The 14,343-nt window shown below is 40.1% G+C and overlaps 1 protein-coding gene and 1 long non-coding RNA gene across 4 annotated transcripts in view; one reads left to right on the top strand and one right to left on the bottom strand.

The window, feature by feature from the left end:
• The window catches only part of Bbs4 (Bardet-Biedl syndrome 4), a gene marked incomplete in the record, with an annotated part of 36,525 nt that overhangs the window by 13,070 nt on the left and 9,112 nt on the right, over positions 1–14,343 (top strand). For all 3 annotated transcript variants that reach the window (XM_008836443.3, XM_029565065.1, XM_017798993.2), the window contains 6 exon segments: positions 666–729; positions 2,017–2,128; positions 3,180–3,252; positions 9,434–9,487; positions 12,521–12,648; positions 13,998–14,052. In XM_008836443.3, coding sequence (XP_008834665.1) covers positions 666–729; positions 2,017–2,128; positions 3,180–3,252; positions 9,434–9,487; positions 12,521–12,648; positions 13,998–14,052 — 486 coding nt within the window.
• LOC115070924 lies at positions 3,549–9,032 on the bottom strand. The gene is made up of 3 exons (XR_003850036.1): positions 8,601–9,032; positions 6,964–7,061; positions 3,549–3,983 (listed from the first exon to the last, which is right to left on the bottom strand). It is a non-coding gene; the product is annotated as an uncharacterized LOC115070924 (long non-coding RNA).

Consider the following 14,343-nt stretch of genomic DNA (forward strand, 5'->3'; position numbering starts at 1 on the left):
CCTGGAACTATGTAGACCAGGCTGGCCTTGAACTCACAGAGATCCACCTGCCTCTGCCTCCTGAGTGCTGGGACCAAAGGCCATGACACCCGGCTATGTCATCACCTTTTTGTTATTTTTGCTTTCTTTGAAATAGGGTCTCACATAGCCCAGATTAGCCTCAAACTCACTGTATAGTCAAGGATGACCTTAATTTCCTGATCCTCTTGCCTCCACCTCCTCAATTCTAGGATTATAGGCATATATCATCATGCCTGGTTTCTGTTTTTATTAACTTAAAAAATATAAAACTTCTGGGTGTGGTGGTGCATGCCTGTAGTCTCAGCACTTGGGAGGCAGAGGCAGGTGGATTTCGTTGAGTTCAAGGCCAGCCTGGTCTACATAGTTCCAGGTTAGCGGGGGCTACAGGGAGACCCTGCTTCAAAAACACCAAAAAAAAAAAAAAAGAAAACATTTTTAACCGAGAATTGTATAGAAATGTCCTGTGGACCCTGTAGATTGCTAACCCCTTTCTAAAGTAAATGATCAAAAGAGTTAAGATGGAAATGAAAATTCAGAAAGAACTGCCTTGTCCTATTAATGTCCTAGGGTGTCTCACAGATGCCTCTTGCCCATTTCTACTATCTCTGAATGATTACTACTCAGATGCATTTTTTTCCTCATAGGCTGTCATTAAAGAACAGCTTCAGGAGACTCAGGGGTTATGTGAATATGCTATCTATGTCCAAGGTAAGACATACTTCTTTTCTCACTGGAGAAATATATTTGGCCTAGGCTCTTGAAAAAAAAACAACAAAACTAAACAACTTAGGGAATACAAATTCAGGTAATGTCTCATAAAGGTCTTATTTAGTATTTTTTGAAATGTGAACATGATTCTTTGGGTGTGTGTGTGGTATTTATGGGGTATAGGCTTGTATTTGTGGCACATCTGGAGGCTAGAGCATAATGTCAGGTGAACACAATTTTTTTTAAAGGATCATTTTTATTATTTTTAATTATGTGTATGCATGTGTGTCGGTGAGGGGTTATGTGCACATGAGTACAGATGTTTGAAGGAAGCCAGAAGAGGGAGTTGGATTCCTCAGAGCTGGAGTTATGGGCAGTTGTGAACTGACTGACATGGGTGCTGGGAACCAAACCTGGGTCCTCTGCAAGAGCAGCAAGTGCTCTTAACTGCTTAGTCATCTCTTCCAGCTCCAAGGGCGAATATTTTTATGCTTATATGAACACAATTCATATGCTGTTTTATTTCAGAAATGACTGGTACTGTTTATAATTTGCTACTATAATTTGCCCATTTAGTTTCTGGCTAGTTTTTTTCTGCATAGTTGTCTAGAATTCCTGCTTTACATAGCGATTTCAGGACCAGACAGTACTTTTCGAAGGGTGCCTCATATTCACTGAAGTATGAGAACAGGCTTGAGGATTTTATAAGGTGAATCAAGATGAAGAGAAGCAACCTACAGATAAACAGCATAAAGCAGAGGATAAATTAACTCATTAGAAGCCAAATACAGGAATGGCAGACTTCCTGTGTATGATAAGAGTCTCCTGAGAACTAAGGCTGAAAAAAATTATCTTTATGACTGGCTGCTATTTTGAGAGCTACAGCCTAGAAAAATTATTGTATTCTTTGCCAGAATCTCCCTGTTGGACTTGAGGTGTTGAGGCCTATGTCCCATTTGGGATTTCTTAAACTATCAGATGGAAGCCCAAATGCAAGGCATCAGACAGGGAGGCCCCAAAATATAATTACCGTGAAGAGTGTCTGTGATGATCTGCAAAAAGACCACTTTTCCAGGTGTGGATGTTGGGAGTAGAGTACGTAGGTTTGAATTGGCTTGTTATGAGAAATTTTAGCTTATTAACAATTTTGTTTCCACTCATCTGGTGATACATGATTGGATTAAAGATACAGTTATCCAAAGGATTTTTTTTTTATTGATATTTGACCTCTCTCAATTTTTCTAATTGCGTTCTGAGAGCATGGTTTTATTTTCTATTTCTTGGCAGCGCTGATTTTTCGCCTGGAAGGAAATATCCAAGAGTCCCTAGAACTCTTTCAGACGTGTGCTATTCTCAGCCCGCAGTGTGCTGATAATCTCAAGCAGGTGGCCAGATCTTTGTAAGTATTGGAGCAGTCACAGAGAACAACATGAAATACACTCTCCTGAAATACATTGTTGGTAGAGCCTGCTGTTGGCAGCTAGATCTACCTGATAGGTAGGAGGAAAGTGGCTTGACAGGTATAATGGTATAATTTTGAAGAGCATGGATTAACTTCGAAATTGTAGAAAAAGATATCAGCTAGGATTAAGGAACTTTTTAGTTTGATCAAAGAACACTTGATACTGTTTGTCATAGTGTCTTAGCCATAATTCCTCTAGTCACATTTACAACCCAAGAATTATCCTTCTACTGTAATATTTAGCATATTTGACATACAGTCAGTTTTTAGTATTTGTTCAGTGAATGCCCTATGGGTTCCTAAATGGAAACACCTCCAAAGCCTTTATAAGCTGAAACAGAAAAGTAAAGTACTCCATGGACCTCACATCTGCACTTCCTTCCCTGCACTGTCATGCATGCTTGCATTGTTTTTACACAGAACCAAGTTTCCTTTATTTTTCTCCAAATTTGTGATCATGGAAAGAACTTGGATTCTGAAAGGACACACCCTTTTTGTATGGTGTTGGTAAATGATGGCAGCTAGTGCATAATGGTATATCGGTTGACACGGTTTGTGTCTAAATTTATAGAACAGTGTAGGAAGTAATTACAGAAGACCTTCACCAAAATTGGTGTGCAATGAGACTAAGACTTAGAACAACTGCCAATGCAGTCCCTACACACAGCAGTGTCTTTGGCCTTCTAGCACAACCAGCTCAAATAAATAAAATTTTAAAAGCTTTACAATTTTTACCTCTGTGGAACTAAATAAGATGTGTACTAGTAGAGTTAATTTTAGAATTTTGAGGTTAGCTGGGCAAGGTGGCACATGCCTACATGCCTATAATTATAGCACTTAGAAGTAGAGGTGGGAGGATCAGAAGTTCAGGGTCATCCTTGGCTGTAATGAATTTGAGACAGTCTGGACTACAGGAGACCCTGACTTAAAACAAAAATAGTAATAAAGAATTTTGAAGTGCTAATTATAGAAAATGTGTTTTTCACAGATTTCTTCTGGGAAAACATAAAGCTGCCACTGAAGTATATAATGAAGCAGCGAAACTTAATCAGAAAGATTGGGTAAGTAAGGAACTGCTATTTCTTTCTTTTAGTAAGCATATTAATGGTTCCATTTATAATCAAATGGCTATCTTATAGGATTCTTTTTTATTTTTATTTTTTACTATTATTTTTATTGTATAAGTGTTTTACCTGCATGTATGTAAGTGCACCACATGTGTGCAGTGCCTGTGGAGGCCAGAAAAAGCCATTGGATCTCCTGGAACTGCACTTGTGGATGGTCATCCTCCATGTGGGTGCTGGGAAGGAACAGAACGCAGGTCCTCTTCAAGAGGAAAATGTGCTCTTAACTGCTGAGCCATTTCTCCAGCCTATCACAGAATTCTTATATGATCATGTATCTTTTTGGTTCTCATGTTTTAAGGGTGATAATAAGCATAGGATCAAAAATAACATTTCCTTGTAGCAGCTGACATTGCCACATGGTTTTCTAGCTGTTAGTGGTGGTGATGAGCAGTTCGTTACTGGTTTGATTCTTGTGATTAACCCATATTCCTCTTCAGGAGCTTTAGAGATTGTGTCTTATCATTGGAGTCTGATAGTATTGGAGGCATGTGCCTTAATTGTATTTTGCTTATTTTTTTTTTCCCTATCTGATTGACCATCAGTTTAACTATTTCCTTTGCCTCTCTTTGGGTCATAAAAACTCTATGTTCTTCTAAAAATTATTTTTCTTCCCATTTGTTATAGTCTGTGATCCACAAATGCCCCAATCAGACAGACAGGTGAGTCTAGAGAAAGAAAGAAAGATTTAGTAAGGCTGGGCCCCACTCTTTCCTAGAGGGTCTGAGCGCAGCCCTGACCCTAAGCACTTTGGTTCTTTTATATTGCTTATGTTGCTAAGCAAGCAAGCAGATACAGAAGCCAATCGTGGGAGTGTTAAGCTTGAGCAAACATTTTCAAGGAAATACTAAGAAAATACAATTTTCCATCTGAACCCCCCACCTACACAGAACTAGCTTCCTCTTCTTTCATAAACAGACATTATCAATCTTACTGTTATTCTACATTGTCTTTACTGGTCACAAAATTCTCTCTAGGGGGGTTCTGCTGTATAGCAATTGTATCTTAGGAACTTCTAAATGTTGTAGAATACTTCTTGTACAGAGAAACTATAACCAGGAGTGAAAAGTTTAAGTTCCCAAGCATATAGGTGGAATGTCTCCTTAATAATTTCTATTCTGTTAAGCAATAATTACTATTTTGCAGAAGCAAGCCAAGCATAACCTACAGAAGCCATAAATCTGCAGTGAGGAGGAGCACTCTAGGATGCTCTGACCTGTTCCCAAGACAACCAGGGTCCAGTTGGCATGAGTTCCCATACCCTGGGCTAACTAGAGTCAGCCTAAACTTAACATGGCGTAGCTGTGGTCAAGAAGGTGCCCTATCACACCATTGTCTTTTTTTTTTTTGAGACAGAGTCTCAATATGTAACCCTGGCTGGTAGCCTGGAACTTGCTGTATAGATCAGGCTGGCCTTGAATTCACGGAGATCTGCCTGCCTCTGCCTCCCAAGTGCTGGAATTAAAGGTGTGTGTCACCACACTCAGCTGTCTTTCATATTTGTCTGTATTGTCCAAAGTAATGGGTTTCATCGTGGCATTTTCATACATGCATATAATGCACTCAGATTATTCACTTTCCCTATTGTTCTCTCCAATGAAGTTCTGTATTGCTTCCTAGAATTATCTTTCTCTTTCTGCTTTCCTTTTAGTTCTTTTTCATTTTTTCAAGTGTTTGATTCTTGGGGAGATCTTTCTATATTTGAAAGATTACATTGATTGTAGTAGATATATATATATAACATGGTCTACTTTGGAGTTCTTATGGCACTATTATTTTTTGCGATTTATTTATTTAGTTTTTGGTCTTTTTGAGATAGGGTCTCCCTGTTAGCCTCAACTGGCCTGGAACTCACAGAGATCCACCTGCCTCTGCTTCCCTAGTGCTAGGACTAAAGGCATGAATTACCACGCCTGGCTGTGATTTATTTTTAAAATATTATTTTTACGTGTATGAGTGCATGTGTGTAAGTGCACCTGTGTCATGCAATGCCCACAGAGGTCAGAAGAGGGCATTGGGTCCCCTAGAACTGGAGTTACAGATGGTTGTTAGCCACCATGTGTGGGTGCTGGGAATCAAACCTGGGTCCTCTGCAAGAGCAGCCAGTGCTCTGAACTGCTGAGCCATCTCTCCAGCTCTTGATTTTTGTTGTTTTGGTCTTTTTGAGACAAAAAAGACCTGTAGCCCCAGCTGGCCTGGAACTCACAGATCTGCCTGCCTGCCTCTGCCTCCTGAGCACTGGGATTAAAGGTGTGAGCCACTAGCCCGGCTCCCAACCCTGAGTTATTTTCATTTTATGTGTATGAGTGTTGTGTCTGCATGTATGTAAGGGCACCCATGTTGTACAGGGCCTAGGGAGGCCAGTAAAAGGCATTGGATCCCCTGGAACTGGAGTTATAAATAGTTATTAGCTGCCATATGGGTCCTGGGATTCGAACCCTGGTCTTCTGCAAGAAATGCCGGTGCTCTTAACCACTGAGCCATCTCTGCAGCCCTGAACACAATTATTTTTGAAGTATGTTTCAATCTTGGTTTTTTTTTTCTGTATATATGAAGATTATTTTTCCTGTAAAATTCTTTATTACATTTATCTTATTTTGTGTGTATATGTATGTATGTATGTGAGGGCACATGGGCTGTGGCATGAGTGTGGCGGTCAGAGGATAATTTTCAGGAGTTGATTCTCTTTTCCTATCAAACTCAGGTTTTCAGGCTTGGTGGCAAATACCCTTATCTACGAGCCACCTCACTGGCCTCATGTAGCCCAGGCTGGCCTTGAACTGCTTTTATAGCAGAGGATAGTCTTGAATTCTTGCTTCCCCTGCCTGTACTTCACAAGTGCTGGGATGAGTTGAGCCATTAAAGGCCAAAGTAAAGCTACACGTGAAGTTAAATTTGAGCTAGAAATACAGCTTAGGAAGGCCGTGTTCAGTATCCAGCATGCAAACATAAATAAGTAAATAAAAACTTAGTTTACATTTTGATTTCCATCTTTCAGAAGAATTTGGACATGATGAGTGTTCGTTTAGATAGGATATCTAAACAGGTATGTCTAGTGCTTAGTTGGATATAGAAACGTGGTGTTCTGGGCTACCTTTGAACATTTTGGAGTCAATAACATAAAGTTGGTAACTGAAATCATGAAACTGGATGGGATACTGTGTAGTGAGTCGAGGATGGAACCCTGAAAGGGCTGAAGAGAAAAGAACCCCTAGATGGAAACAGGGAGATGAGTCAGAGAGCTTGGGGCCACAGTGGAAATGAAGCATGTTTGTTACTCCATCCAGTTGAAAGAGCTCATTTGGTCTTCTGAGGCATTTGGGATAACCCTTCAGTTGCACCAGTGGAGTGGTTACTCCCGGAAACAGCTGGATACCTTACATACTTGATGACTGTCTTTAGGAAGCCTAGCTCTGCTTTCTTGTGTTCATGGTATTTCACAGTCTGGCTCTAACAAAAATAATTCTGCATGCCCTTGTCTTAATTTTTGGAACAGCTGTTAAGTAGGGAAAATTTCCATCAATGACAAGTGAGGAAGCTGAGGCTCTGGGGGATGGATTGACATGCTGAAGGGCACACAGTGAGTAGTAGATGACCAGAATGCAGCCTACAGTCTGTGACTGCCCACTCTAGCCTGAACACTCTTACCTCATGAAAGGTAGATTTGACTGACTGTTCTATATTCCTTTCCACATTTCTTGTGCTGTCAGTTGAAGGTATATTGACGCTGCCTTCTCAAGTACCATCTGTGGCAAATGATTGAAAAAGTTAATGGTTATTTATCAGTTAGAGTATTTAAAGGACAGGAAAGGTGGTATTTTTCCCCTTGGTTTCCATGTGTACATTCTTTTAAATCTTTAAAATTAATTTTTATGCATATAAGTATTTTGTGTGCATGTATCCATTAAGTGCACCTATGTATGCAATACCCATGGAGTTCAGAAGAGGGCATTAGATCCCCCGAACTGAAGTTAAGGATGGCTGTTAGCTGACATGTGGGTGCTGGGAACCAAACCTGGGTCCTCTGCAAGAGCAGCCAGTGCTTTTAGTTGCTGAGCCATTTCTCCAGCCAGTATAAGAATGTGTACATCCTTACAGCATGATGAAGTAGAGTATATACGAGGTTTGGAGGCAATTATTTAAATTGTGACTTAAGAAACATAATTTTAAGGCGGGCCTTTAATTCCAGCATCCCACTTGGGAGGCAGAGGCAGGTGGATCTTTTTGAGATCAAGGCCAGCCTTGTTGACATAGTGAATTCCTGGGACTACAGGGAAATGCTGTCTTAAAACTGAAAAAAAAAAAAAAAAGTAATTTAAGAATGAGATATTTATGAGACAATTACTATTTTTTTTTCCAGGTGGGCTAATGGTATTGTGGGCTTAAAAACTGTTTTTGAAGATCATGACTTTGAGATATATACTGAAGTATTTTTAGATGAAATGTTGTGCTCTCTGATAGTAGACAGCTGTCAGGCTGATGAGTACATGGTAATTCTGTTCACATTTATACATGGTTAGGATACAGAACTAAAGAAAGAAAAGAAAAAAAATCATGGGCTGTCACTTTATGTATTAAGAAAACTAATCTCTCTCAGCTTTGGTTTCCTGTAAAATTGGAAACAATATACCTATGTTGTAGATTTTGTGGAAAAAATAGTAATGTATTGTTTTTGTTGTTTTTTGTTTTTGGTCTTTTTGAGACAGGGTCTCCCTGTAGCCTCAGCTGGCCTGGAACTCAATATATAGACCAGGCTGGCCTTGAACTCACAGAGATCCGCCAGCCTCTGCCCCCCTCTCCTGGGGGCTGAGATTAAAGGCGTGTGCTACCACGACTGGCTGAAAAAATAATGTATATGAAAACATTTGATATAGAGCCTGTTGCATAATAGGTGATCAGTTAGTGATTTATTTGTTTTTTTGTTATTTTAGCAGATTTGGAAAACCTTAAACTAGATGTCTCTCTCTGAGCCTTGTGGTCTGTGTTCCTGAGACAAGGGCATATCCCTACTACTAACAGGGTAGTTGGTCCAAGAAACACTTTTCTTACTCTAAAGCTGCTAAAGTAAAATTACAAAGGAATTAAACTTTGTAATCACTTGCTGTGCAAACATTTAAGGCCAGAAGATAGCTAATTTTTACATGAACTAGAATTAGAAAGCTGTCAGCAACCTAGTCTGTATTTTTTATCTTTCCTTTGTGTAGATCAGAGATTGGGAAACTCTTGTAACTCTAGTTAGTATACAGTTTAAGTCTTGGAGCTTTGTGTACTGTTAGAGCACTTACCTCTGTACTTCAAGTTACTGTGCAGAAGAGCCATGCAAAGTGACTGTGTTCCAATAAAGGAGAGGAATGGATCCATCATAGTGGCCTCCAGGTGGCACTGTCAGTCTCCAAGTCCATAGCTAGGGAATTTAGTACTTAGAACTGGCCAGAACTCCTTCCAATTCAAGATTCCTACAGAAAAGACTCAGGTATCCAGAAATAGCTAAGACAGGATTTCCTTAATAGTTGTGATGTATAGCTAGCAGTCCTGCCAGCAAAGACTATAGATAGTCTCTTTTGAGAAAAAGGTACAAAGTATGTAGGTAGTAAGCTGCCCTTAGACAATGGGTAGGGAGAACTATGCTAAGTGTGCACCATAAAGAACTACAGAGATCTGGGAGGATCCCTGTCTATTCTTTTTTCTTTTTTAAATATTTTATTATTTTTATTTTATGTGTATGAGTGTATTGCCTGCATGTATGTGAGTGCACCGTGTTGTGCAGTGCTGCGGACATCAGAAGAGGGCTTCGGATTCCCCTAGAACTGGAGTTAAAGACAGTTTGTAGCCACCATGTGGGTGCTGGGAATCAAACCCAGGTCCTCTGCAAGAGCAGTCAGTGCTCTTAACCGCTAAGCCATCTCTTCAGCCCCTCCTGTCTATTCTTTAAAAATATCTTAGACATTTCCTTTGTAGAATTACACGTATTTACGAACAACAACAAAAAACCTAATTGTAATGCATGTCTCAAAGTTCACTTTGCTGAGCAATTACAGTCTTGAGATGCTTGTTGTGAAATAATATAATGTTTAATATGGAATTACACCTAAGCTCTTTTCCTGTCTTTTGTGTGTAGGAGATCTGCCATAACCTGGGAGTCTGCTACATTTATCTAAAGCAGTTCAACAAGGTAATTTATAGAAACGGTGACAATGGCTGACAGAGCGTTCAAATGTTACAGAGGTGCTGCTGCTCATTTTTTACTTGCTCTACTATTTGCAGAAGTTTTTGAAAGTAAACACTGTCTTTTATATTTTATTGCCATGTTATATGTATGAGTGTGTTGCCTGCATGTATGTAAGTGCACCTGTGTTGTGCAGTGCTCACAGAGGTCAGAAGAGGCATCAGATCCTCTAGAATTGGAATTACAGATGATTGTTGGCTGCTGTATGGGTGCTGGGAATTGAACCTGGGTCCTCTGCAAGAGCTGCCAGTGCTCTTAACCACAGAGCCATCTCTCTAGCCACCCCATCCCTCCTTTTTTTTTTTTTCTCTTGAGATAGGGCCTTATGTATTTGTGACTGGCCTGGAACTCAGAGATCTGCCTGGCTGTGCTGGGAATAAAAGCATGTACCACATGGCTGGCCCATTTTTTTCTACTTTTGATAAGAAAATGGAAAATTCTAGAACTATGAATGGCAGTCTAATTGCTTTCCCCTTTCTTTTTCTCTACCCCTTGTCTAATTTTTTTAGTATAGGAACAAATTTCCAGAAAGAAATGCCAAAAAGTAGACCTTTTCAGGCCACAGCAGCGTTATCCTATAATCTCACCAACTGGGAGGCTCAAGCAGAAGGATCTCAGTTTGAGGCCAGCCTAATCGCTAGTGAGACACTGTCTCACAAAAGTGGGGTGGGGGACCTAAGTTTTAAAAAAATTTTTTTTCAGTTATTTTTATTTTACGAGTGTTTTGCCTGCATGTATGTAAGTATATACCCATAGGTGCAATGCCTGTGGAGGCCAGGAGAGGGTGTTAGAGCTCCTGACGGGTGCTGGGAACTGAACCTGGCTTCTCTGCAAGAGCCACCTCTCCAGCCCTAGGACCTAAGTCTTAAAGGTATCATCATGACCGTATAAATTCTCTTATGCTGTGACAGCAACTAATTTTTTTTTTGTAGTCTTTTTGAGAGGGTCTCCCTGTAGCCCCAGCTGTTCTGGAACTCACTATGTAGCCCAGGCTGGCCTTGAACTCACAGAGATCTGCCTGCCTCTGCCTCCTGAGTGCTGGAATTAAAGGCATGCGCCACCATGCCCGGTGCAACTGATTTTTTTTTAAGTCAATGAAAATAAATTTTAAATGTTAAGTGGATTTTGAGAATTTTTAGTTTTCTTTTCAGCCTTTTCTATGGTGAGAATTTATATTCCATTATGATCAAGCTCTATGCTCTAAAACTTTAATATCAAAGAACTTTGAAGTTACCTTGGTGTTCAGATTAAGAAATAGGTAAACATCGCCAGGCAGAGGCAGGCGGATCTCTGTGAGTTCAAGGCTGGCCTGGTCTACATAGTGAGTTCCAGGACAGCTAGGGCTACAGGGAGACCCTGTCTCAAAAAGACAAAAAAAAAAAAAAAAAAAAAAATCTTAGCCTGGCATGATGCTCACACCTTTAATTCTGGCACTCAGGAGGCAAAGGCAGGTGAATCTTTGTGAGATGGAGGTCAGCCTGGTTCTAGGCCACCTGGGGCTGTAAGGAGACCCTGTCTCAAAACAAGAAGAAAAGAAATAGGTATACATCTTCCTGAAAGGTAGTGATGGTGACTGGCCAGTTTCCTGCATGACTGTCCCAGAAGTGACTGTGCATCTTCATTCTCATGAAGACCGACTCTGAATTAACACCCATTTAACAGGATTTAATGTCTATTTGCAAGATGGTGTAACCTATGTTTTCTCTCAGGGATATAAAAAAAAAAAAATCTGCACATCAGCAATTAATTGTGTAAGAGTAATTTTTTTCTCTGTGAGATACATAACCTTTAATCCCAGCACGGTCTACATAGTGAGTTCCAGGGCAGCTGGGGCTACAGGGAGATCCTGTCTTAAAACGAAAAAAAATATTCAGCAGGACATGTTTTCTACATGAATCTATACTTCTATATAGCTGACTGAATTTTTCTCTTTAGAGAATATTTTGAGTGGGTACACTTCTGTTCATAGTATAGCTAAGTCAGGGTGAGGCAAGATTTATCTTTGGACCTGTACTGAGGAAGAGAATTAGATTTTACTATAAAGCTAAGAGGATATGCTAATACAAAAATCTGTCATTTATATAAGGCCTTGTTGAATCAGTGAATGAACAAAAGCCCTTTCGTTTATCTATGAAGATATACGCTCCTTCAGCGCAAGAAGTTATTTTGTTCTTTGTTTTGTGGTGCTAGAGATTGAACCCAAGGCCTTGAACATGCTACACAAGTACTCTTAGCACTGGGGGCCGGAGAGATGGCTCAGCACTGGCTGTTCTTAGAAGACTTGGGTTTGAATCCAGCACCTACATGGTGGCTAAAAACCATCCATAACTCCAGTTCCAGGGGATCTGACGCCCTCTTCTGACCTCCACAGGCTCTATACGACATGAGTACTTTTACGTGGGTACTTACAGGCATAACACTCATAAAATTGAAAAAAAAATTTTTGAAAAATAGTACTTCCTCCCTGAGGTGAGTATATTCTTAGCCCTTATTTTTGTGTTAACTCTAGTATACCTGACACCTAGAATAGTAGGCACTCAGAGAGTACTTGTTGAACGAATAAATGCAGACAGCCTTTTCCTTCATTTGTTATCATATTGGTGGAGAAAACAAGGTCCAGCTTGGTAAAGGCTGTGCAAGTGTTCCGGAGTGTGGGTGGGATTGAGTTTGGTGTGGTATTCTGCAACTTGTACTATGATGTCCCCTCGGGGTTATGAAATATCAGTCATGGGTATGCATGTCAAAACATTCAGAAAGCTGATCATCTTCTATGAACTCTTCTAAGTGGTCCAGAGATAGTCCATGTTGCTAGCTGTCCTTTTTACAAAGCCTCAAGCTGGCTCTGGGTGGTAGAAACTTTTCTGAAACACTATGTTTCTGTATTAGTACATCAAAGCTTTGTCTTCACACTCAACATAGAAAACCATTGTCCTTCCAATTGTATCGATTTGGTTCTCTTTATCCCATTAAACTTGTTAGGCACAAGACCATTTGCACAGTGCCCTCCAGCTTAACAGGCATGATCTGACTTACATAATGCTGGGGAAGATCCACTTACTGGAAGGAGACCTGCACAAAGCCATTGAGATCTACAAGAAAGCAGTGGAGTAAGTATTTCCCTTGGACTGTAACAAGTGTGTCCAACCTTTTAACATTACAGCACAAAGTTGTCACCTACAAAGTCTGTGCTCAAGAAGTGCACAAGAGAGGAACAAACATAAAACTGCAAAACAATCTCAATATTTTCTCAAAGTTTACCATTTTGTGTTGGGACACATTCATAGCTATCCTGAGGTACATGCAGCCATGGACTATAGGCTGGATATGCCTGCTGGAAGCAATGAGAAACTAAAAGCAGTGGAACAGATATATGAACTCCTAAGCCTAAGAGAAAACACACGTGGCTAGGTTAAGAGCTCCTGGTGAAGGCTTCTGTAAGGCATGTTTCCAGTGACTACTCAAAAGACTTGTTTCTACATTTCCCAAAGGACATGTGAAGCCTGAGAAGGTAGGTTTGTGACCCACAGCTTTAGCCTTGTGTGGTGGTACAGATGCTGTTAGAATCATAAGAATTGGAGGCAGAAGTTACTTACGTTGTTTGGAGAGGAAAGTGATCAAAATGGATACTTACTATGATAGAAAATAAAGGGAAAATTCTCAGTTGAACTGAGGAAGCTCAGGGATTCCCTGGCAGTGTTTTGGCTCCACAAGTTCTGGGCTTCCTAAAAGTAACAAGCATCCTCCCGAATTCCTTACAAACAGGAGACACTGTCTCTTGTTCTTTGATGTTCTATGATGATGTTCTCTGCTGCAACTGCTGATCCTGTAGCTACATGGTCTCAATTCTGTTGCTTTGGCTTTTTAACAAAGTCAGGTATCAGTGAGGGATGGAGAAGGCAGATATTTATAGCTCAGTGTTTACTCTCAAGGGCCAGTGGGTAATTCTTTCCGAGGGCTGGAATGTGCCTTCCTTTTGTTTAGTTTGGCGGTTTGGCATGACATTTTGTTTAATTTGGAGAGCAGAGTACCAGAGGCCTTGGATCCTAAATTGCGTAGAAAACTATGCTCCCTGGCATTGTGTGCACAGTGAAAATAGTAAAAAGAACACCCACAAGAAGGGGCTAGCTTGCCTATGTATGTTCCTGAGTGACTTGGTTTTAAAGCTCTGTTATTTTCAGTGTCAAGACAAGTCCTGAATTATTTCGTTCTTTTTTTAAAAGGCTATTAGTCTTGAGGAAAAGTCTTAAGAATCTGGAATCTCAGTCCATTTCTTGCTTACTGAGCAAATCTTCCATGCTGCCAGGTTGAGATGACCTACTTTTGAATTACATTCCCAAATTGCCCTTAGAAATTACATGGGAATTAGGTTTGGTAAAGTGTCTCAAATGTTGCAAGAGGACAGATAGCTATGCATGTCTGTGTCTCTAACTATGGTTTCACTGTGATCATGTTTTAGGTTCTCACCGGAAAATACAGAACTCCTTACAACTTTAGGATTACTCTATCTACAGGTAATGACAACTTTTCACTCATATACCGATGTTAGAGATGCTGTAGGGTTTGTATAGATGGTGGTTTCCCTTCATTTTGATACTTGGCATATTTTATTAATGGTCATAGTCAACACATAAACCTTGCTTCTTTGCTAAAGGAATTAACTTTCTACACTTAAATCATAATTAGTTTTTTTTTTAATTTATTTTTTAATATTTTATTCTTTGTGCGTGTGTGTGTGTGTGTGTGTGCGCGTACGTGTGCATTGCCTGCATGTAGGTAAGTGCACCCATGTCGTGCAATGCCCG

This window comes from Nannospalax galili, unplaced genomic scaffold, assembly GCF_000622305.1.
Source record: "Nannospalax galili isolate Female #2095 unplaced genomic scaffold, S.galili_v1.0 scaffold54, whole genome shotgun sequence".
NCBI lineage: Eukaryota > Metazoa > Chordata > Mammalia > Rodentia > Spalacidae > Nannospalax > Nannospalax galili.